The sequence below is a fragment of the Lichenostomus cassidix genome, chromosome 1Aa (genome assembly GCF_008360975.1).
Source record: "Lichenostomus cassidix isolate B80296 chromosome 1Aa, HeHo_3.0, whole genome shotgun sequence".
Lineage (NCBI taxonomy): Eukaryota > Metazoa > Chordata > Aves > Passeriformes > Meliphagidae > Lichenostomus > Lichenostomus cassidix.
In genome coordinates this window covers 56,206,474-56,232,129 of record NC_139480.1, presented here as the reverse complement: position 1 = coordinate 56,232,129, position 25,656 = coordinate 56,206,474, and the positions used below count along the sequence as shown (strand labels likewise).

The following is a 25,656-nucleotide window of genomic DNA, read 5'->3' as shown; positions in this document are numbered from 1 at the left end:
AAACTATTTGAGGATACTAGAATGATATATAGATAAATGGAGTGGCTGTAAGTGAATGGTGACAGTATGTAAAATTAGGGTTGTTGTGTTGCTTGGATAAGGGGAAGTTATATAAATATTTTCTCTTCATTGCAGCACTTTGCACTGTCCTGGTAAAACCACTCTCATGCTGCAGTTCCACTGAAAGCAGTGTTTCAAAAGCTGATGGTGCAGCACCTGATGTTTGAAGGATACTTGTAACTTTTGATTTGTTTATATTCCTTATTTTCAGCCTTCCCTTGGAGTGAAGAAGCCAACTAAAGCCCTACTGTATGTCATCCTGAGCCCTGTGGGCCCTTATTTTGCAAGTGGAAGCTTTAATCCAATATCCTTATGGGCAGATCCAAAATATGTAAGAGCGTGGAAAGGTGGAACGGGAGACTGCAAAGTGGGAGGGTAAGAAAACATTGTGCATTTTCTACACAGCTCACCAAGCAGATTTGGTTTTTAGTGAAGTATCTAATCCAACAGAAATAGAGATGTTAAATGCAATAGTTAACCAAACAATGTGTTATAATGAAGAGTTTGCACATATTATTTATCCAACTCAGTTGCATATTATTGTTTGAATAATGCAGCCAAATGAGTTTTTGCAGAATCTCAAGCTGAGGAACTGCACCTGGAAGGTGTTCATGTAATACTTTGGCTCTTGCCCATGCAGCAGTTGACACAGAAGTTAGCACTTTGTGCTGCACCATCAGTATAGCAGCCTGCTGCCAACAGAGCTGAGAGCAGCTCTGGCTGCTGACCTCCTTCCTTGGATTGTCCTACCCAGGAGTTTCTTTGCCAGGCAGGAAGTCAGTAGCTGTCAAGTGCTGCTCAGCTGAGCTGGCAGAATAATCAGAGAGCAGGAAAACAGCTTTCTTTCATTCAAGCTGATGTTCTGGACCTTTATTCTTTGTTTATGAGATTTTGCTTATTTTTAGAAATATATTGTTTGCTGTGCATCCTTAATACATCAGCTGTGAGAAAAAGGAGTACTGTGGAGTCATTACTGACTTGATTTGTGCCCAGAGGTGAGAACTTGACTCCAGTGAGGTCAGCATTTTGGACCTGCTGACTTTGGGTCTTGAGGGTTGTTGAACACCAGAAGCAAAAAGGGTTTTTTTTCCTCCCCTCAAAGCATCAGGTGTTATTCAGTCAGGTTCACTCTGTAGGCAGCATTTTAGAAAAACATTTGCTCCTCAAGGAAATGAAATTCATCAAGGCATAACTGCATTTCTTGAAGATGCTAGTTCTGTGAATATCTTTTACTAGAGAAGAAATAGCTCACCTCTGGTGATATTTGTGGTCCAAGAGTTTCATCTAACATATATTACCCATCTGAGATGAGGTATATGATTTAAAAAAAAACAACAAAGCAAAAGCTGGAGGGGAATTGCTGCTCTCTTCCCAGGATGCCAGCTGCCAAATAAAGATAAATGCTGTCTGAGGGTTTTTAGTTGCAATAATTAGAATGTCCAGCACTTGCTCATAAGGTAGATGTGCACAAAATCGAGTTTAAAGATGAGAAGATGCCCAGCCAGATACTCACAACTCTTTGGTTTTTTTCCTGAAGGAATTATGGCTCTGCTATTTATGCCCAGCAAGAAGCCCTGGAGTTTGGCTGCCAGCAGGTTTTGTGGCTCTATGGAGAAGATCACCAGATCACTGAAGTTGGAACAATGAATCTGTTTCTCTACTGGATAAATGAAGATGGAGGTATGGTAACATAAATAATGAAAACTTTGAGTTGACAATTGGCCCCATAATCCAGAAAGTGCTTATTAGAATGCCGATCATAATCTTTTTAATGAAGATGATTTAACAGAGGAAATGCCTATTCTCTTTTGAAAATTACTAGGTTACAGTTAGTTGTGAGAGAGGAGATTCTGGAGCAGCTGTGAGTGCTGCCTGCTGATAACAGGCTAAACTGCTGGGCCAGTCCATGTGCTCAGAAGGGCAGAGTTTAGCTGTGCACAAGGTCACACATCAGCTTTGGTGTCAGCAATCACTTGCTGGCAAGTCAAATATTCCTGAACCATAGCCCAGAGCATTTCAACATCCAGTTGATGAAGAACTCTGTTTTCTTTAAAGAATTTGAAGTTCTATCTGCTGGTGGCAGGGACAGAGAAACATGCCAGTCAGTGTCCCATGTCACTAATGCTCAAAAGATGCTTTCAAGACATACCATCGTTCTTGAACCTATTTTTACCTCTTTTTACCCACAGCCATCTCTGAGCCAGGTACATGCTGATTAGAACACTGAACACTAGTTAAGTGAGCAGCCAACTTTTTAGACATCTCAAAACCATCCATTTGGCCTGCAAGTATTCAGTGCTTGAGATGTGATAGCTGCACCTGATAGCTGGTTTGGAAGGCTACAGGCAAGTGAATAAAAGGACACCTCATGACTTCCATGAGTGCTGGCTCTCCATGAAAATGAAGTTTTATTGAATTTTTGCATGGCAGCAGATGTAGGGGTCAGACTGATTTCATTGTAGTGCCATGGGTACCTTTGAAAACTGTCAGTTTTCTGTCAGTGCTCAGCTGCAGGAAACAAGCAACATTTTGTGGGGATAGCAGTGTGCTTTGGGTAATGTAGTGTGCTCTGGATCCAGCTACCTGACTCCCATCTGCAGTTTCGTTGCTTGTTCTTCTGCAAAGTCTTTACCACTTTTGTAAGAAGAGAGATGATACTCCCTCAGTGTTGAATGAGTCTGAAGCTTTATGAATGAAGTGATAAGTATTAAACATTTTCTTGTTGTTACAGCAGCAGTCGATTTGTCAGTATAGATAGATGGCCAAATTTATGCCTTGTGGAACTTTGCTGGAGAGACATGAAAATAGATTTTGGCTTGTTCTGCCCGGAGAAAGGACACTGAAATGGGGACATAATTAGGATTCAATGTTCTCATTGTGCTTAAACCAGGAATATGCTGAAATTATCCAGCTGCAGCACCGTGCTGTTCCAAAGATCTGCCAATCACTGTGGTACCAGTGCACCGCTGAATGGTGCTATTGTGAGGTGGCCCTAGCAAACAACTTGTAATTCCTGCCACCCAACAGGCTGTGTGCTGGCAAACCTGCCATTTCACAGGACACGGGCATTATCCTCATGGAGCACTTTGCTATCTCCTGGGGGGTTGAGTGACTCTTGATTTATGGGATCTTTGGCTGAGAATCACTGTGCTGCCCACGTGTGTCATCACATACCTGCCCGTGGCTTTGCATTGGGATTTAGGAAGTGCTTGTCATTGTGTTCTGTCACTTCACAAGGGACACTTGCTTAGCCTGTGGTTTGGTTTTGTTATGCAAATGCTGCAGCTGGGAGAGGGATCAAAAAAAGTGAGGCAGAAATTGCAGATCATCATCAAAGGAAAATGCCCTTCTTTGTGTGTTCTGAGGCTACTGCTGAGCTGCCTGAGCTGCTCTCCTCGGTTTATAGCCAGTGGCTCATCCCAGTAAAACCCAGACTGGAGGACATCCATGCTTCCAGTGGGAGTAGGCTTTCCTTGCAAGCCTTTGCTGTGTATTTTCAGCTACAGCATTGTGACTGAAGGTGGTATGTCCTGGATGGCAGGAAGAGCCTGAAAAAATTGTTAATTTGTAACATCAAGGAAGAAGCACTGCTCAATTTTTTTGTAAAAGAGCATGTGACTTGCGCTTTACTGTTCTCATATTCCCACTGCTGCTCTGACTGAGGCTTATAATATGACCAAAACTGGATCCCTGCTGTTGCATAAATGCAGAAGTGTGATACTTCATTCATCAAATCCTATTTACAGTTTATGTTCACTAAGTGAACAGTGTAATCACCCTACAGTCCCTTCCACCTGCCTCTTCAGAGCAAGTAACTATCCCAAGAAGCTCTTGACACTGAAACTCACTTCCTGTAACAATGTCTGTTCTTCTGCCTAGAATATAGGCTTGGCTTTGTGGAAAGCCTTAAAATTTAAATATATATCCAACCTGAAGGTTGCTAACTATGAAATCTGTGTGCACTTTTGAAGAATTCCGTTTCTTCAAAATGATTTGCAACCATTTGGGCTCTACTTCTATCTGTAATGTTAAGGCATTGTGGATAGTATTCAGGCATTATTTAGTATTTTTGTGCAGCTATTAAAATGGTGATTATCAGTACCTATTTCAAAATTTCATAAATTTAAAAGTAAGTCTGTTAAAAGATTCTCTGGAACAATCAGGTAAAATTTAAGGCAAGTTTGCTTAGTATTCTGTAGTTGGAAGATTAGTTGTGCTGCGGATGTGTCTTGTACAGTTAGACTACTAACAAAATCAGGATTGCAGCTTCTGTTCTAATAAAGAGCCACAGCAATAGCATGGAGATGAGAGCAGCAAAGGAGGAAGAAGGAATTCCAGAAAGCAAATTAACAGACAGGTGCAAAGACAGTGATCGCATGAGGGAAGAGTTGAAGAAAAGTGTGAGAAAGAAATAGACCTAGAACAAACTGGTAGAGGAAGCTAGCTGTTAATATTAGTGAAAACAGGGTTTTCTGGGTTCTCATTGACCCTGAAGTTCACTTGGAATTTGTTATCATTTTGGTAAGACATATTTAGATGAATTTCTCAACATTGTTACAGGGTGACTAGTACTGAAGGCATCCTGTGATTGTAATCTTACCTGCTCTATGTTCATAAGTACAGGTGTGTAAAAATTGAAGCTGTATAATATGCAAGACCTCCTTTAAAAAACCCCTTTAAACACTCTGATGGAATTCTGTTGTTAGAGCAAGCCTGGACCAGATTTAATAGGGCACTGTGCAGACAGTACTACTACTGTAACAATAATAGGAGCCAACTGAAGAGAAGCCCTGATGTTTCCCTTCAAATGCCTTTCTCCCCCTTTTTGCAATTATACACTTGAAGGCTTCTAGCCCATCAAAATAATTCAGAAGGCAAATGCAGCCTGTGAGCTCACAGTCTGATTTTTGGGAGATGGACAAACTGATGTCATATGGAGCCTGGTTTGGCATCAGTACACAGAGAGGATGAGCTTTTGGCATGCCATGTTGGGTAGTGTTATCATCTCTGCCAGATACCAGGGGAGCAGATGTTCCCTGGGTGGCCCCAGGCTGGTAGGCATCATATGTATACTTGACAAAATTCTACAGAGCAGCCTGTTTGGAACATTTTGAGACTTTCATGTCCTGTCTGCTCAGTGCTGTTTGGCGGCTGGTTTGGCCTGGCACCTTTTCAAACAAGCTCAAATCAATTAATATATGTTATTGAGCTTAAACAGGTCCTGGACAAGATCTGTGGCAACATCACCAAATAGAGAAGTGTAATCACAATCATTGGTATCAAAGTCCACAGCATTTGAAGTTTTCTGTTAAAGGAAAGAGTGTATTTGATTGCTACTGGGTCACAAATGCAGAACATCAGGTTTTCAGTGTTTAGAATCAGGTGAGCCCTGTGGCTCATGGAAAGCTTTAGAGTCCTCTTCTTGTGATAGATGTGCCAGAATTAGGAGCAGACGTGCATCACAAGTAGGAGTGATGCTAGACAGACTCCAAAAAGGGAACACTGTTATTCCTGACTGTATGAGAAAGGAAGAGACGGCTGCTGTAATTAGAAGTCTGGGATGGGTTGGGGAATGACACTAAAGGGTAGTCAAACCAGAGTAGAACATACAGCCTGTTCTAGGGCAGCTTCTCTATTCATTTTGGCATGGCAGTTTGAACCTGTTACCTATGTGTGTATAGCTCCTCAGAAAAAGAACACGGAAGCACTGTTAGAAAAGTCCAAATTAATAAATCCAGGGGTGGCTGCATTAGAAAGAAACAGGTATTTCCTGAGAGAATGGACAGTGAGTAGCAGATTCAATGAATTTATCTTCCACTTCCCCTGTCCCATCCCAGCTCCCAGTGCCCCCTCTTGCAGAGTGGGGGAGCCCAGGATATAGTCAGTCTGGAGCTGGCAGGCAGTGTTTGTGCACAGAAATATCTTGTTGAGTGCTGAAAACAGCACTGAGCAGCTGATCTCAACCTGCTCCCACAGACCAAGGACAAATACCATGTTTCTCTCTTCTACTCAGCTGCAAGTATTCACAGTACCTACAGAAATATTTTAAAGGGAGGCTCTCCTTTGAGAGGGGTTCAGCCAGGCCTGGATTCAGTGATCTTTTTGCAGTCAGGGAGAAAGGGGACATGACATATATATCTTCATGTTTTTATTGGGTTTTTTTATGCAACCTAGGTAATAATAAGCAAAACTCTTAATGGTTTGTGGATTTATTGAGCAGGGGTAGTATCCTTATAAGGTCAAGAAAGAAAAATGATTATAAGTAGGGAAAGGAAATGGTTAGGAAAAAAATATGAAGAGTATTACTGAAAGACTCTCTATGTCTTGACTTCTCAGTGCAAATTTGACTCTGTCTTAAAGGCCTCTGTATGAAAAGAGTAAAAGGTCAATCTTCTCTGATAACAGAAAGCAGTGAGTACACTCTGTGATGGTTTAAAGTGAAAAAGATTAACTCTGACTGCTGCAGAGATCAGATGGAAGAACAAAGTCAGCATACAAACTTGTGGTTTAAGTCAAGTATTTTCCAAGTATGGATTGTTTACCAGGTGTTTATTGTTGACCATTTATCTACCATTTCCTTAGTTTTGCTAGATGAACATTTATTTAATGTTCTTTTTCAAAAGCAAACAAGAAACACAAGCTAGCAAACCAAACTAGTTGAACAACTTGAATTGTTGTTGTATTTTTCTTTTGATTGCTCTAATAGTGTAAAGAGAAAAGTAGAAGTGAAAAAGGGTGTCTAAAGTACAACAAAAGATCATTAAAGAAGTCTCCTTTCAAGGAGGATTGGCAAGGTTTCCACTGCTCTGCTGGTTCAGTAAATGAAACTTCAAAATTTTTGGTAAATGTTTCATATTGCTGCTATGAAATGGATATAAAAAATCCCATATTCCTAAATTAAGTAAAACATTTCAGGGCAAGTTGTGATCTCCTCTGGGATTATTAGGCATGGCTTTCCTTTTATCTTTCTGTTCTGAATTTGAAGACTGAATCATTTAATGGTTTGCAGTAATTACACAGTGCAATAATAGAGTTATATCTACACTGCACTGAGGAATAAAACCTTCTGTGAGGCATTAGGCATGTATATATTAATGTATTAAATATGTTTTTTCCCCACCCACTGAAGTGTACTCGAAAGGTTCCAAACACTCAACAACAACTTACTTGAACTGAGTTCTGTTTTTATTCTTGGAGAACTCTGATAAATGTTGCATCTTGCCGGGTAGGGAATGTTTTTGATGCCACAGAATCCTGGAATATTTGGAGTTGGAAGGGACCCACATCTGGTGGTGTTTGGTGTGATACCAGTAAATTTTTGTTTCTTTCTTTCTTTTTGTTTTTTAACCAGTGCTTCTCTTTCTTTTGTTTGGCAGAAAATGAACTGGCAACCCCACCTTTAGATGGCATCATCCTTCCAGGAGTGACAAGGCAAAGCATTTTGGATCTGGCACGCAGCTGGGTGAGTGTTTTGGCCTTGGCAGTAATGGCTTCAGTTATCACATCAGCAGAAGTAAACATTTCTGATGCTCAGAAATCTGATGCTCAGCATCCTAAAGTTCAACTGATCCGGTTAAATCATAGGATCACAGAACAGTCTGGCTTCCTGGAATCATACAATGGCCTGGGTTGGAAGGGACCTTAAAGATCATCTCATTCCAACCTCCCTGCAATGAGTAGGAGCATCTTCAACTAGATCACATTGCTCAGAGTTGTGTCCAACCTGTCTCCAACTCTGCTTTCAAGGTCCCTCTGGATGGCATCTCTTCCCTCCAGCGTGTCAGCCACACCACACAGCTTGGTGTTGCTGACAGAGCTTGCTGAGCGTGCACTCAGTCCCTTTAACCTAGCTGGGAACTAAGGGCATGCTAATTCAGGGATTCTCAGGAGCATCATCAGAACACCCACACCTGTCACACAGAACAATACCACGCTTGTTAAAGTAGCTCCATGTAGTATTTAACATGAAAATTCTCATTAAATCCACTGGTACCAGCAACTTAGAGCAAGGAAACAAAGAATTACCATGCGTGACCATAGCTATACTTCAGTCATCAGCACATTATTTCTGCATTTAGTTCTCATGCTTCCAACCTTGTTTCTACTAACTAGCATGCAGCCTAGCCAGCCACAGTCTTGAAGTCATCTGTCTGCTTCCTGTTCCTGTTCTGAAGTGTAGCAATCCAGGAACTTGTTTGGACTCTTGGGACTAGGTCATATCTTGAAATGCAGCAAGCTGTTCACTCTGCCTTACTGTATTCAGTATTTTATTGCAGCCTGGGTAAGGGTGCTACACAGCCAAAGGCTCATCAAGCCCAGTATCTTGTCTCCTGGTGTTGGCTGGGCTTATGCTTGGAGTGGGATAACAGGAATATCACATCCATGAAATGACAATTTCAAAGTCTGATGTTTATTTTTTTTTCTTGAAACACATCCCTTAAGTTGATTGCAATGCATCCTTCAACTCTTGCAGAAGGTAAAACACTTCCAGTGTTAAGACTGTCCAGTGCAAATGGCTTTACTCATACCTGCAGTACAGTTAGTTTTTGTATGTGACAGCTGTGTGCAGGCTACAGTGGAAAATTTCACTAGGGATTAAAAAAATATATCACATAGTTGGCCTGGCAGGTGAAATTAATCAACAGAATTTATCTTGCTTAGGAACTGTCTGAGAGGGAGATGCAAAGGCTTTCTTGATATAATTGACTCATTTTTGGACAAACTCAAATGTGCTAGAGACCACAAATAGAGAGGTCCAGTGTCCCATAACCCATGACAATTCTTCTATGTTATTCCCTAATGTGATAATGATATTCTGCACCAAAGCAGAGGGAAGTGCCACTTAATCGTCAGCACTGTACCTGGCAAACCACTGGCTTCTTTGGACATGGTTCTTTTGATTAAAATCTATCTTGTGTGATACTGGGATATGTGAACAGATCAAAAGATCAGAGCCAAATCTTGACTTATTGTCACTAGACTAATAGTTCTATTGGAAATATTTCAATGTAGAAAACAAAAACACAAAAGTTTTTAAACCTTTTCCAATTTTTATGGTTGTTTTTTCTTGTGCAGGGAGAATTCAAAGTGTCTGAGCGATACATCACCATGAGTGACCTGACAGCTGCCTTGGAAGAGAACAGAGTAAAAGAGATGTTTGGTGCTGGAACAGCTTGCATTGTATGTCCCATCTCTAAAATTTTATACAAAGGCAAGGTAAGAAAATGTCTCTTTTTTCACCCTTTCCTTCTTTCATCTGAATTTTATCACAATTAATTGCAACTCAAGCCAAAGTCAAGGAAAATAGGAGAGATGCACTGCCTGGAAAGATGAACAGTGTCACTATATTGTTTCCCAAGTGAGTTACTGGTTGTTGGAAGGAAACTTTCCCTCTCGTCTTCTGGGGTTTTTTTTTAATATCTGAAAATATAAAATCTCAAGTTCTGAGGAAGTGAAAGAATAGTTCCCAGCCTGTTTTCAAATGCAAAAAAATCCATTCTTCCGCATTTATTTTATTCAGTATTTTTTGCTAAGGTACCTGGGAAAGGTGAGGAAAGACTTTCACAGGGAATCAAATTTCTGAGCCACTGAAGTCCATCCTTCTCAAGTTCATCTCTTCCTCACCCCTCATTGCAGGGATCCCAGCTCTGATGGAAGAGCTGTTTGAAGACACTGCACAGCTGCTTTCTCCTACTGTTCACCATGGGGGAGATTTCTCCTGCACAGGTGGAATTCCCTAGGCACTCAGACTGTTAAGCTGACTTGATGCTATTTAGTCAGCACAAAGTTAGTTCAGAGGCAGTGCAGCTGCATAAAGGGTCCATTGAACATGATAAGTACAGTAAATGTCTGTTAGGTGATACTTCCTGAATGAATAAAATGGTATAACTCCATTGATATTACTTGATGCTAAGATAATGTGAGACATCAAGGTGCCAAGTGATAAGTACTGTAAGTGTTGTATTTCTATACAATCTACTTTGAAATGAAATATTGTATGTAATGTTACTACTGTTGCCTGCACAATATCCCCTCCAATTTTGGACAGATCTCTTGGAAAGCTTAGATTAGCCTTTATTGAACAACAGCATAACAATTTAACTCTCTATCTTTTCACTGGCTCAGCATGCCCTCCTGTTAAAAAAAAGCCCCAATATCAACCACCCTTGCCTAGTCATAAGGAGGGCTAGCCAGCATGATAAAATATTTATTAAAATTTTTGGCAACCATAAGGTATTCATATTATATGTAAAGCTATTATTACATGTTTTTATCTTTCTCTCCCCCTCTCCCTCTCCTTTTTTCCATGCCAGCACTTGCACATTCCAACGATGGAGAATGGGCCTGAGTTAACAACCCGTTTCCTGAATAAGCTAACTGATATCCAGGTAAGGTGTTTCCTCTTCTTTAACCAGATAAAATAATAAAAGGTGAACATTTTAAAGCATTGGAAAATCATATTTTTGGTAGTGATGCTATAGGTGGCATTATGTAATAATAGAGACCCTTTTGTCTGGTGTGATTATTCTATCAATTTTCTTTCCTTGAGAATGTATGATAGGGATGAAGTATAGTATAATTTTTGCCCATTCATCTTGGAAACCGAGGAAGAGTTGCAAGATATTACTGTTATCAGTGAAATCTAATACTGTTGTTAGGTGCTCTTTTTTAAGGGAAAAATACAGGATTTTGAAGCATCTTAACCACAATCACAAATGAGTACAGGTTAATCAAGAAAGAGACAGGTGAGGCAATAAACACTCACTGGGCACAGCCAGCTGATCACTGTTTCCATTTCTCATTATCTTTCCAATCACACGGTCACTTCTCATTCTTAAAATAATTCCCTCCTCTGTCATTTGCTAAATATCAAAATCTGTTTGGAATCCGTGCTTTATCCCCATGTCTGGGCATAAGAACCAATACCATTTCAGGTAAAGTCAGTGAGCAGCATGTGATGGCCCTTCTTATTTTAGTTGCCTGGTTTCTTTCCCTTGTTTGGTGTGCTTTATTGTGTGGGGGGTTTGGGGTAGAAGAAAGTCTTGGCAAGTTACAAGCCCCTTTATTTAAGATCTGATAGCAGTAGCTTGGCAGTATTGTCAGGATTTCTTCAAATTGAGTCTGATAGTTTATGTTCTACATTTTTGGCTCCAAATGTTCTTAGATTTGCTACTAAAATTTTGAACTTCCTGCCAATAATCCTGTGATCTGTGTCTTTCTCCCTTGAGGCAGTGAGTGTCATGAGATAAATTTATCCAGCCTTTTCCCTGAGGTGTCCTTCCATGCCCTCCCTGGTCACAGAATCCCAGAATGGGTCAGGCTGGAAGGGACCACAGTGGTCATCTGGTCCCATCTCCCTGCTCAAGCAGGGCCATCCCAGAGCACATGGCACAGAATTGTGTCCAGACAGTTCTGGAATATCCCCAGTGAGGGAGACTCTGCAGCCTCTGGACAATCTGTTCAGTGCTCAAACACTGCACAATAAAGTTCTTTATCACGTTCACATGGAACTTCCTGGGCATCCGTTCCTCCTGTTGCCTCTTCCCTTATCACCCTGGTTTTCCACCACCAACCAAGAAGGCTCAGAAGGAGTCTGAAAAAGTGTGGATTGTTACTAAACATTATCTTTCTTGGACCTTTTCACTTTACTTGCCTATTGATATGGACCTTTTCACCTTTCAGCTGTGTACATACTCAGTGTTCATTAGTTACATGCCAGGAGTAAATTTGTTACTGCTGAAAAATGCTGGACTATTATATATATGCTTACTTATGGGCTATCTTGCTTTAAAAAATCAGGGGAGTTAGAACACATAAAACATGATTTTAAACAGAATTATGGTTGCTTCCCCTTTAAGAGTCAGTCAGTGGTTGCTGGTTGTGTTTCTGCACCTTACTGTCTGTGGAGAGATGGGCTCATATCCAGAAGGACCCCAGGATGTCACACAGAAAACAATGCTGCAACACAAAAATTGGATTATATGATATTCTTAAAATATCAGAGGAGAATCTTTCACCAAGATCTTTTATATTTTCTACCAGGAGGTAAAAAATAATGGACCACTTTGCAGTATTGTTAGACTGTTGTCATATCGTTTGGACAATCTGAGGCTGTAATTTCAAAGAATCTTCACGTTTTGAAGAATAAAATGCAATGGAAATAGCAGTCAAACACAGCTTTGGTCTCTGTGTTGTTCTGGTGCCTGAACAGGGGCAGTGTATTCATTTCATGCTGAACAACAAAAAATTGTAAAAACAGTAAAAATTGTCAGCACCACCATGTCCTGCATGTGAACCTGTGACTAAGAGGTGCAGGCTCCATATCTACTGTCATTGTACCAACTCCCTTGTGTACAGTACATGCTTCTTTCATTATTTTCATATTCTCTTCATTATTGTGTTTCCAAGTCTGTTTTCATGCTGCCTATTGTTCTTTTGCGAGTCTGCTGTGTTCAACAGGATTTCTTTGGGTGTGAACAGCTGCTCAGTGGAACCAGAGCTGGAGTGACAAATTAGAAACTCATGGGCAGAACTGATTCAATTTCTCATGCCAGTTGAGAGAGAGTGGTGGCACTGCAATACACATTTCCCTTCCTGTCACTGAGTAGATACAATGATTGCCAAAGGTGATAAAGACTTCAACTAAAGAATATACATGATATAAATTATTGGTGTGCTTATGAAGGAATTAGTACACTCCTCCATAGCTCCTTGAGTTAGAAGATTTAGGGATGGGATTCTTTTCTCTATGAATACAAACACTAAAATACCACTCAGCTGTTCCTGTGGGTTTGCATCCATGCTTTGAAAATAAAGATTTTGCTATGCTCTTTGGAACATAGATGAAGGTGCAACTTGGAAGGGATGGATAGAAAGTAAAATATATTACTTATTCTACTTGTTATTAAATACATTTAAACACTGCAGTCAAGACAGCAGAGAGCAGACATTTAATCAAACCCCCTTTCTTCCTCTGGGTAGGTCAGTGGAAAACAACCCAGAACGGACAATGTATGTGTTAACTTTTTCAAAGAAGGACCTGGAGGTGGACAGTGGAGGGGGGATGGGATTGATTAGCCTGAGGTCACATAGTCCTTGATAGAATTAAAAAAGGAAGCTAAATCTGCTTTTATTTGCAGAAAGAAATAATCTTCATTGTGGGATCATATCTTCATTCCCCTTTAAATTCTGGAAGAAGGTGCAAACTATTGTCAAATGGCAGCTAAGACTTGGTCCTTGCAACAATTTCTATATCAGAGCATTAGATGATACTGCTAAACTAAAGATAGCAAAATTTGCAAATAATCCCCTGGGCTTTGATTGCTTTCTGCTTCCAGGGGAGGTGGGAGTGCCACATTTTCTCTGAGAATGAAGGTCAGAGACATCCCTTTTTGTTTCCTCCCTTTGCCCCCATCCACAACAGAACTGGCCTCACATGAGGGTGATCTAGTGCTTTGTGGTTAAACTAATGATACAGCTGCCTTTCCTTAGGTAGAATTCCAAAGGCAACCCCACTGACATCTGGGGCTGAAAATCTTTCAGACAAGTGATTTGTACAAAGTTCTGTGTAGCACCTGACCAATGTGTAATTAACTTCGTTGCAGGCTGCAGAACAGGAGCAGCAGAATTAGTAATGAAAAGAAAAAGTAGATGTGATACTTGTGAAGGGCGGTCAGAGGCTTTACCTGCTGGAGCAGAGAGTAAAACACAAGCACACTAAACACCATTCCCTTTTAGTTCTAGAAGTCTGTTTCTTCTGGCTCGTTGTGGTGTGGAGCTGTTGTCTTTTCCCTGCTCTAGTGTCCTGTTACCTCGTTTCCTGCTGATGCAGAACCTGGGTTGGAGGAACTTCCTTTTTCACACTCTGGAGAAGTTATTATTAGGCGATCTTTTTAGCCTACATAAAGCTTCTAAAATCAGTCTTCATTTCTTGGTTGAAAGTGTTTTCAAGCTCCCTGAACATACCACTGTGAGGGAAGGAACTCCCAACTCACATCTGTTGCTGTCTCTCCACCTCTGAATTATTTACCTACTTGAGCCCTGTGTGTGTTTTGGCATCTCTCTGGAGCATTGTTTACAGGACTGGTGACAGAGCTGTAGAACATGGAGCCAGTCTAGCAATCAGAAGTGCTGCCTTGGGGTTATATCCTCCCCTGGAAGGGATATGGCTGCATGCCATAGATTGCCTTCATTTCTGCTTGGTGATGCTGTTGGTTTGTGTATGGAAAGACAACTTGTTTTATTTTGGATTACAATTCTCCCTAATTGTACTCTGTGGTATTTGTGATGGTTTTAGTTCACATTCAATCAGAATGTTGTAATAAAAAGCCACCTTGACAATAAAAAGAAATAAAACAAAATGTGTTTGTTTACTGGAGCTTGAGCAAGGGCATACTTATGAGTGAATTAGTGAGCAGGCCTTGGGGAGTAACAGCATTTAAACTGATGGAAGTGAAGCAGGACTGTTCTGTGTCATCTGTAATGAGTATAAGCATTGCCCCTTCCTAATCTACCTATTGTAATGTGGATAAAGCTTCAAGCTATCTTTAGGCTGTGCCCAAATCAAAGACAGCAGTAAGGGCATAAGAAATAAACTACTATCAGAGCAGTGGATATGAACATTTCTGAGGATAGATCTAAGAAGTTATCATAAACGTGCACTGAATCTTTTTCACTTTCATTCTTAAACTTCTTTTTTTTTTTTTTTGCTTTGTTTCAGTATGGAAGAGAAGACAGCGATTGGACAGTGCTGGTGTCATGAAGGTGGCAGAGTTCAGACCCTCCAGACAGACCTGACAGATGAATAATGACAACTTCTGTAGCTGCCAGTGCGTAGCGTAGTCTCAGTATCAATTTGCTCCCCAGGATGATTGTTTCCACAATCTGGCAAATGTGAACACAATCATTTTGATTTCTACTGTAATCCTGTTGGTAGAAGCCTGTCTTCTTGGTAGAGGTGCTAAATGTTAGCAATAGAACTTTCCTAATGGTTTTCTTAGTGCCTCCTTCTCTACAGTCTGAAAACTTGTAAAATGCTCTTCAACTGCTCTTCAGTTTGGTTTGTTTACTGCCACCATCAGCAGAACATGTGTCACACGAGGATATTGCTGTTAGCTGCTCACAGGGCTCTGTTGGCATTATCCTGCCTTGTGCTCTGTGTTTGGGAAACAAATAGGTTTAGCCATACACTCTATCCTTTCATACTCATTGTATGGGAGATTCCTGAGTTTGCATAGCCTGCTAGATCCCCTCATGCATACTCTGTCAAATACCTCTGGCCTTTAGCCCAGAATTCTCTGAGTCAGTCTAGCCTGCAAGGTGGTCCCTGTTGGCTTATTGCCCTTCCCTCCATGGGGATATGCAGTGGCTGCTTGGGCAGTGCATACCTCTCTAATAGTTGAGTACATCCTTCCAGACATGATTTAAAAGGCTGGGTCAGGCCCTGATGAGACAAAAATTCCCCTTTGTTTGGCCTTGCACAGAGCTGGGCTCTGCAGACACAGTGTTGCCTTCCAGGTGAGTGTCTAGAAAGTGAGATTTGATAACTCTGGCTGTGAAAATCGGACCATTCTTCACAGCAACCCGAATTTTGGATTAAGGAATTCCTTTCGTCATCCACTCACATAATTTAGGTCAGCAAAATGTTTTTCTTGTCCCTTTCACATACGTGTTGTATCCAACCTCCATTGACACATGTACTGCAGAAGGGTCTTCCTATTAAGGAACAAGCAATGTTGTCAACAGAAAATGTCTAGAAAGAAAGAGATCTCATTCAAACTCTGATTGCATTCTGGTTAAGCAGATAATTCTTCTTATAAAGCTGCTTTCTCACACGCAGTCTTGATACTTTGGAAGCAAACAGAGCATGTACCCCACAGCTGGGGAAGTAACTTCGGCAAATGTTCACTAACGATTCTGTAATATTTATTAGCTTTCTCCTTCTGCACACAGCTTTGTTGAACAGCTTTAAGATACCTCTCGCCAAAATGGATAACCATATTCTGTATCAATGTTCCAAAGTGCTACTTCAGTGTAAAACTGGTGGAACTTTATTGACACTTTATTGGAGTCCTATAAGAAGTAAAAACATTTCTCGTTCTAGTTTTCCGTAGAGATGCACCAGTATTAAGGGAAACATTTAGCACTTTATTTTTTTAAGACCCAACAGTATCTCTCCCATGCTTTATAAGTCCTTTGTAGTTACTGGCATTTGTTAACATAGTTAAAGGCAAAATATAGTTTCTAATGGACCATCCATGCCTTATGCAACTGCTGAAGAGCAGCCTTATGGCTTCCTGTTCATTTTTGGTCGCATTTTGAAGACCCCTCCTTAGCCATCACTTTCTTTAGCTCCCTCAAGTCATGACTTTTCCTGTCTTTGACTGTAGTCCTATCTGATCCTTTAATGAAGAACAGTTGAAGGTTCTCTCTGACAATGTAACCATTATTAAAATTTGGTGGATGATTTTTTCTTTAGACTACAACTGCAAGCACAAAATGTTGTTTCACTTACAGTAGCCATAGTGTTGTGACCATTTGAATCTGTATCGTGTGCTGGTCTTTGTTCAGTATCTTACTATGTGTTATAAGCTGCTGGTAGTCTTTCCTTTTATTTAACTGGATGGGTGGAAAAATTAACATGTGGAATATGTCAAGATGCAACATGGGGTAGAGAGTTTTATCCAACAAGACCAGTATTGAAACAAAAGAGTGCCTTTAACCAGAGTGTGGCATGGAGCTCTCTAAAGATTATGTAATGAGCAACCACATGTGGTTTCCTGATACTGAACTATCTCATCTATCCTTTAAGTTCATCTTTGATTTAGCAGCAAAAGGAAAAGTGAAAATACCTAACTTCAGATGCATGGCAAAGTGATTTTGCAATACCTTAACATCTCAGCTTTGACAGAGTTGATATATGACACCATATATCCAAAATCCTCATGAAGGCCTCAGTATACCAGCAGTAATCTATTCACTAGGCAGAATGAACAAGGACCAGTCAGAAGAATTATTCTACTGAAATGTAAACCTGAAAGTTGTGTGAAACTCTTCTTAAATGGGTTGCAAGTTATTTAATGTGAAGAAACCAGGTGGTTTCATTTGTTATGTTTTGCACTGTCTTCTACACTGACCAGAGAGACACCTTTCCTTTTTCTGCACATTTTGAGCTGATGGAGGCTTCAAAATGTGGAGAATTCATTGTGGAATGACCCACAGAAATGAGTGGTCTTTTCTTGCAGAGAAGAATGAAAACATGAAGTGTGTGTATGTTAATTGTTGTCTTTAACATCTTGGTTAATTGCCTTAATCTGGCTGCGTCAACTCAAGGCCGTGCTTGTTTCCAAGTGGAATCCAGGGAAATAGGTTTTAGATTTTAAACTTTGAGACCTAAATAAGGGAGCTGACAGGTCAGTATGGTACAGGAAATTCTTCTGATGTTGCGTGCTGTCCTACTCTGAATTCTGGCGCTGCATTTTTATCCTGTTAACCAAAGGAAAGAAATAATATGTATAAATAATAGTCAGTATTTGGTATTGCATTTTCCTTGTTTTCGCTTGTGAAATTTAGGAGGGAACTGTGGTATTCCCTGAGCTAATAACAGATTGTAAAAGAACATCTGCACATCTTTTCTCCATGTGCCCTATTTGTTTAATTGCGACAGATTTACATAGAAAGAGTATGGTACATCATAACTAGGCAATTATCCGTTCTTCATCACTTAGTTATGGTTCTGGTAATTGATCATTTAAGACATAAGATAGTCTAACATTAGGAGAATTTGAAACTGTTCAAAAAAGATCAACAAATTAATATTGTTGTGTGATATTTGCATAATTGGCTGCAATTATTTAATGTTTAATTGGGTTGATCAAATGAGATTCAGCCTTTCACATGCTTATGTTTTACAAACACTGGTACTTTAAAATGATAATAATGAAATCTAATTTTCATACGTTCTTTCTTCTCCCCTTCATTCTTTTGATTATTATTTTCAGCATTGAGCATGTCCTTAATTTCCAGTTTGGTTAGCATGATTCATGCCTAGGAAAAACGTCCTTCAAATAAGAGAGTTTTCATGAAACTGGCATTTCATACAAGCTGTTCTGGTGCCAAGAGTTAGGGTTTCAGCAACTGGCATTAACCAGATCGTTAACTGCAGCGAGGGCAAGTTTGCTGAGAATTTACAGGGACAGACCCACGTAAGGATGCTAATAAAGATTCCTAGGGTAGATAATCAGTTCAGTCCATAGCAGTGCAGAGCAAACATGGTGTTTCTGGGATATAGAAGGGAAGTCTGGTAAGACAAAAGCGAGGTAGTGAGATCTGTCTGCCCAGCCACTGTTTACACCTGTTCAACTATCTCAAGCCAAAAAGCAATTACCCACCACCCCTCCTCTTTGTACATAACCTCCTGTTTGGGTTTGCCTAATTCAACATAGAGATGTCATAGATCCTTTCCTGTATACTTATTTTACATTTTTATTTATATATATATAATATATATTATATATTATATAATATATAACTTTATATTATTTATCCTCAGGCATGAAAAATGGTAATTTGAAAAAATGTGATACTTGAAAGTCATTTGCAGTGCAAGTTACTCGAAATGTCTAATACAGGGTCTTCCAAGAGGTAGACAGAAAAACAGCCAGGACTGATCTCAGAGCTGCCCAATTAGAGGAGGAGCCCTCTTGAATTCAATGGCCTCTCCAAAACAATCTGCATAATTCCAGCAGATTTCCAGGTGTGAGCTGTCTGTTCCCTGTGCCTTGCTGTGGAATACAATACAAACATGTGCAAAGGTGGTGGCACAGCCTGGCAGACTATGGTATGTTGTCTTTCTCTGCATGGCATCCACCCTACTGAGGGTAAGTTTGAATGTTCTGGTGGCAGGCTCATGTCCTGAGAGGTGGCAGCTGTAAATGATGGCTGAGCATGTCCTGAGATAGCTGTTCTGTTGTCCTTCTCTCCCTTTCACAGACTTGCAGCCCTTTTCCCCCAGCCTTCTATCATTGTCTCATATCTAAAAGTGACCATTTAAGCAAATTTGCATTCTGTTTGCTTTTAGCAGTAGAAAAAAAAGGTCATTTTCTCATATTCCAGGTGTTGAGGTATCAGAAATTGTGCTTTACCACCTGAACATGTAGTCCCTGAACAGACTGCCACTGACTTTGTGACCCTGGACGAGTTATCTAAACTCTTTATAAGGGCAGAGTAGTAGCGCTACTACTTACACCACTTTTAACTCTAATCCAAACTTTTGCATAAAAACTTACTTTATTACAGATCAAGTAAGCTTCCCAGAAAAAGCTTTTTAAGCAACCAGAAAGATGCCATGTAAAGTCCAGTATTTCAAGGATTACATTAGAATAGAACTATCTTGATTGTGCAAAGAAAAATGTTATTTAAATGAGAAATACATTCGAAGTTTACTGCATAAACCCATAAATGTGTAACATGTAGTTCAGAATATAAAGATTAGCATGCAGAAAGATCTTCACAAGAGAATTTGCCTCAAACAGGGCTGTCCTATTAAAAAGTGATGCTTGAAGGAATCATTACACCTCTCAATGTGAAGTCATTAGCATGGCACTATTTTAGAGGTGCACTTGGTCATGTAGCACTGAGATAGACTTCTTTATCAGTCTTGAACAAAAATTTGCTGAACTGCAATACTTACCAATTTGGAAGAGTGAAAGACCTGTGTTTTACTGTATTTTGTCTCTATCCTCAAAATTTGGAAAAATAATTCATAGGTTCTAAATCGTTTAAGCTAAGAAACTTCTTAATTTGTTACTTGTATTTTTAGCCGTAACAGCAAAAGAGATTACTGGCATTGGATTGGTGAAAATACTGTTGGAGCAGTCCTCCTCTCCATGCCTTGCTTTGAGTATGATGGTTATTAGTACGAAATCCAGGCTATTTTCTCTGACTGTGCAAAATCTGAGTGCCATCCATAGTACATTTGGCAAATATATTCCCAGCTCCATAAACAAAACTGACTTGGCCATTACCTTGACCCAGAACTGTCAGGTACATTAGGACTTAGCAGCTGAGCAACAATGCTGAATTAGAATAGTAAACAGATTTGAAATAAATATAGTAGTCAATAGATTTGGAATTAAGTTTTGGAATTAGTAGCTCAGATAAACAGAAGTCTCATTACTCACACTATCAAGGTTAACCACACCCAAATATACTAAAAATAAAGGTAATTGTATTCACCAGTAGTAACAGCACGGCTCTTGGAACATGAATTAATATCTGCTGCTTATCTTAAAACTTAATTTATTTTGTCTGATTTTTACCACAATCATGCATTTTTATGCCATGCTTTAAAAAAAATAGTCTCCTAAATTTCATGTTCATGGGAAGATCTTAAGGAGGATTTCAGACCCTGATACAGAATTTCTAAGTCTTTAAACTATCTGTTGGGTGAAGTTAAGGTAGAACAAGAGAAGACAACTTTGTGGAAGTATTTGACTACAGTGTTCCAAATGGTTTACCAACACTGGCCATTTTTGGTTTTTTACCAAAGAGGTGTGCATGTAATAGTAGATAAAATAAGCTTATTGCTTGTTTTTCTAAGCAAGAGTTGGGAAAGTTTCTAAGGGCTGGTTCTCTTAATAACGCTAACTCTTTATAGTTCTTGATTCTGTCAGGCTTAGAGCAGTCATTTCAGGGGGAGATGGAGGAGCTCAGAAGCTTATCTCAGGCAGTACTGTCTTGCAGAAACAGATTTTCTTTCATTTTATGATAAAGGTATGAACGTGGAATCTTTTATTTGCACCTTTTTATAATTTTTTTTTCATTTTAGAATTCCGATACAGTGTTGCCGAACTATTATCTTACACTATCGTATTTCAGTAGCTTATAGGAAGAAAGCAAACATTCCTATTCTTTATGTAATCACCTTCTCTCTGTATGCCAAATCCCCTGTTCACTGTGATTTGGTCACCACTAGAATCGTGACCCCTTCAGGTGAAATAATAGATGTTTTTTCTCTGCTGCACCCTACTTGTACATTTAGTAAGTACTAAGTGCTTGCAGCAAATGCCAGAGCAGTAAGTGAAAAGTCTGCTGTGTCCAGAACAGGCATGCCAGGAGCAAGAGTGAAAATACCCATCAGGTCAGTGAGGGCAGGAGGCCAGAAGAACGTCATTACCATTCTTGTTCAGTCCACCTGAGAGACTACCCAGCTACACAGAAAGTCCAGCAGGAGCAGAGATTGGTGTTGATAATTGAGAATGCTCTTACTCAGTTTCTTGCATACATCTGTGCCTACATTTTCATAACTTGGGCCCCATATCTTAACTGAAACCTGCAACATCCTTTCATATGTGGTAAAACAGTGAAGTATTTGGTCAAAACAAAGAGGTAATTCTCCATGCCATCTAACAGGTCAGTGATGTATTCTCTTCCCATCATTTGTATTAAGCCCAGGGGTTGACTAGAACTGCAGGCAGGAGACAAACACATCATTAACACTATTTCATAGTCAAGGATGCTCACAAAGAGTGGATCTATTCCCTCTGTCTCCCAGGGAGATGGCTTGGACTCAGCTTGGCCACTGACGGACAGAATATAAAAGGTTCTGTGCCATAATGGAGACAAGTAAGAGTTTTATCTGAAACTATTTATGAACAATTTCTGTCGAGGCAGCAATTTGGAAAGCCAGAAGTCCCGATCTACTTGACCTTTGAGGCATTTAGAAGGGTGCAGTAGTAATTACTGAAATTGTAGCACATAAGCAGAGGGAAATTAGCAACTTATAGCGGGAGAAGTAAACACCTCTGAAGGGTCTCTGTTTTCTCAAATGTTGGAAGTTAACTGGGTATTTTACAAGGATCTGAAGAATGTAAAAGCAGTAAAGGACAGATGTGTGAAAAAGTACTGGATAAACTAAAGGAAACTCTACCTCATTCTTCTCTAAAGGTTTTGTAGAAGCACAATTAAGCGCTCCTAATGGCATTGTTACGTACCGACCATCTGGCATGAAAGAAGCACTGTATTTGTATGTCTATAAATCCTGTAAGAACTGTATTTTGCTGGCAGTAGAAACAGTCTATACTATTTGCAGTTTTCCTCATCAAATCTGTAATTATGCAATGTTTCTGTCTCCAATAAAGGAATTTAATTGGCACCTGTTTGTGGCATGTTATGAAATCATCAGTTGAGCACAGCTAACTAAGCATAATTATCCCATAGATGGGAGCTGCTATGAAATAAATTCTTGAAGGCTGGATTAAAAGAAAAAAAAGAATGCCTGAATGAAGTGTGGCATGTAAGAACAGCAAAGCAAGACTCAAGTGGCAGACATGCACCTACCCTGCCAAGCCTGGAGGCTGAGCCAGTTGTCTCACTTACAGTAAAATGCTGGACAAATTAAGCAGCAGAAGTACCTACCTGCTAACCATGTAGTCATGAAACAGTTTTTAATATGCCAGGACTGTGTAACAGTGATTGAATACAGCTCCCATTCTAAGGGTTTGGGGATTATGAAGTCAGGGGAGAGAATGCCAGAAAACAGCTTTATACTTGGAGCACTTACTTCACAGGGCATTTTTGAACAGTCATTACTCCAAAATATGTCAACCAGTGGGAAGCCTTTTGAAGATGGAAAGTACTGAAAGTGAGTGTCATTAAAATCTTGACATTTGCCATGTGTGGTGGCTATATTTACCAAAAAACTTGATGTATTCCCACTTTTCCAGTGCAGGGAATTCTGTGGTTAAAGGTAATACTGATCCATGCTGCAGTAAAGTAAACATCAGGGTACATTTCCCACCTGGTTTGGTTCTCAGTGACTTCAGAGAAAGCTGGCATGGATACAGGACACTTCAAAGAAGCTGTAGATAGGTAAGAACTAAGAGTTATTAATTACTGCTAGGAGAATGAACCTTACATGTCAGAATCAGACTTTATTCCTGTGTTTTGGCTGCTCCCCCTTTCATCCTAAGGGAATCTTTCTTAACTATAACTCCAGCTTTTGAAACTCACTTATCCCAGTTAGTAGTAAGTTGAGGACTGGTCATACAAGGTGCTGAGATGGCTTCATAGACAGACCTGTGCCTTTTAGCAAAATATTAAAAGACTTTTTGTTTTTCCTCCTGTTTGAAACATATTAGTAGCTGGCAATAGCTCTGTCCAATAAAGCCCTTGCAGTATTACCACAAGCACTGTGTTCTTGGGGCTGGAGAGTACCAGTTCTGAGGGGTTTGATCCAGGATACAAACTCTTGTATGATGTGACCAAAAAAACCCAAACCCACAGTTTTAAATTGATACAGTTAGAAGGCAAAGCAGAAAGAAAATAACTTGCACTGTGCTCATATAAAGAGGGCATGAAAACAAATTTGGGGATTCCAATACAGGCAGTCAATATTAGAATTAGAAATGCCAGTTTGGAGAACATATCAACGGAAGTGTTGAATTTAAGCTTTTCTTCCTTTAATTTTGTTCAGTGTTGTCATATTATGGCATCACAGTGGTGATTTTAACAGCTGCTAAAGAATTACCCTGTTGGTCAAGAAGAGTAAAAAGTAGTAGCATCTTTGTTGTTCTGGATGCTTCTCCAATTATGAACTTGTGAAAGAAAATACAAGAATGTGTGAAAGAAAATACAAGAATGTGTATGGTGTATCTACTCTCCCTCAAGGGAATGATTTTGAATGCCAGGTAAGAGAATGTCAGTCCTGCTTCACCAACAGGTGATACTGTCTTGTATCCATACAAATTTGGGGTTTTACATACTGAGCATTCAAGGAAATTGTTCTTCTGAAATTATTTCAGAACAACCTCTGTTTATTAACACTTCTCATTTTGCACATGATGTAATTCTTTCAGAAGGTTCAACTTTGGTTTATTTAAGCATTTAGTGATATTTAGACAATTATCATTAGCTTTGATGGTGGTATAAGTTAACCCTTTTATTTATGAGTGATGTCAAGAAAACTCATACACAAAGTATCCTAACCAAATGGAGTATTTTTAAATAGATAAATACCTTACTCTAAAGGAGAAATATGCAGAAAAACTATTTAAAAGGGGTGAGTTCTAACCACAGATTTTAAAGTGCATCCACACTTTAATTTTCAACACTACATAAGTAATGTAATATTTTAAGTTGTCTTTTTATTTAGTTAACTGTTGCTTGTCTGAGGTGCATATGCATATTCACAGCCTACAAGACAAAGCCTTTTAAAGAAAAAGCTGATTAAGTCAATACTGATTTTCCCTGTGGGATATCTGAAGTGTCATTTTGTAAATGCTCAGGAGCTGACCAGCCATCCTCAGTACACAGCAAGTATTCAGGGAACCCTCAGGCTCTGCCCAAAGGCAGATGTAGGCAAAGCCCTGCTCTAGATGGGGCCTGTGCAGGTGAAGCTGTGGCATGATCTGGAATTGTGTGCTTTGCAGGATTGGTGTGTTTGAGGGAATTGATTTTATCTCTGTCCTTCATAGATGTACAAATGAAATACGTGCTGGGAGGCTGACACTGCCAGAAATGGCATCCCCTGTAAAACAGTTCTGGGACTCATTTTGGCAGGGATGAAATTCATCTCACATACTCCACCACAGTCTGAAAACAGCCTGTGACTTAGATTTACATATCACCAGGCAGGGCCAGTGGAAACACCAATTCCAGCAGAGACTTCAGCTGATTTTAGCTCAGAACCTAACCTGAGGTGACTTTTGTGCTCTGAGAGTCATGAAGAGAATGGCTCCACTCCTTTCCAGCTGCCCTGTCCCCAACCTCCCCTTTGTGGCCCTGCTGGCACTGTAGCAATTACAGGGTCACCAGATCCCTGCTTGGCCAAAAGAAGGCAAAAGCACATGCCCAGATGCCATACCTAGGAAGAGCAGGGCTGCTCTCTTAGCCACAGGAGCCTTTGTGAGGAACTGAAGCCGGTTAAGAAGTCACCCTGTATGAAATGTCAGGATTTGAGTATCTCCCAGGTGCTAGCCACTTTCATTATGGCTCTTAAACTTTTATGCACCAGACCTTGCTTAAATCATTGTTGAATTCTGGGTTAAATTTTTTTTTTACCTTCCTTGAGCCACACAAACCTTGTGCCTGAGTGAAGTCTGTAATACTTGCTTTACTGTGAAGTCCCAGGTTGGATAAGAAAGGAGCTTCTGAAGATTTTGTATCTTCATCATGAGGACGTGTCTGGAAACTGATTAGAGCAAAGACAGTGGAAAATACGCCCATCTGCTTAGGAAATCTTAGTGCTGTAAAATTTGCAGAAAAATGTCACAGATCATCCTGCTGTCCTAGGATTTCTTACCTCTAGGGATGGAGTTCTGACTATGCTATTGCTCTGGATCCTACTAGCTAAGAATCACATTGCTTTTAAATGCTTATAATCCTTCACTGCAGAATTTATCCTTGTTTCATACAAAGAACAAAAAATCTGAGAGGTTTGTCAGTTGTTCATATTCCTGTCTTAAAAATGCACTCCCACAGAAATCAATCTCTAAGTGTAACACATAACACAGGTACCCTTTGCTACTACCTCCTTTTGCAGGTGCAATGTTTTCATGCCTCTTGAGGGAAAAGCAGTTGAGCCTGATCTAAGTTCAA

General features: G+C 39.9%; 1 protein-coding gene across 2 annotated transcripts in view; it reads left to right on the top strand.

The window, feature by feature from the left end:
* Window positions 1-22,213, top strand: part of BCAT1 (branched chain amino acid transaminase 1) — a 58,632-nt gene extending 36,419 nt beyond the window's left edge. For both annotated transcript variants that reach the window (XM_085049160.1, XM_085049161.1), the window contains exons 6-11: window positions 272-435; window positions 1,598-1,740; window positions 7,437-7,522; window positions 9,136-9,276; window positions 10,374-10,448; window positions 14,780-22,213. In XM_085049160.1, the coding sequence (XP_084905286.1) occupies window positions 272-435; window positions 1,598-1,740; window positions 7,437-7,522; window positions 9,136-9,276; window positions 10,374-10,448; window positions 14,780-14,821 (651 nt within the window). In that variant the 3' untranslated portion in view covers window positions 14,822-22,213. The remainder of the gene's footprint in view (window positions 1-271; window positions 436-1,597; window positions 1,741-7,436; window positions 7,523-9,135; window positions 9,277-10,373; window positions 10,449-14,779) is intronic.
* The last annotated feature ends 3,443 nt before the right edge of the window (window positions 22,214-25,656 follow it).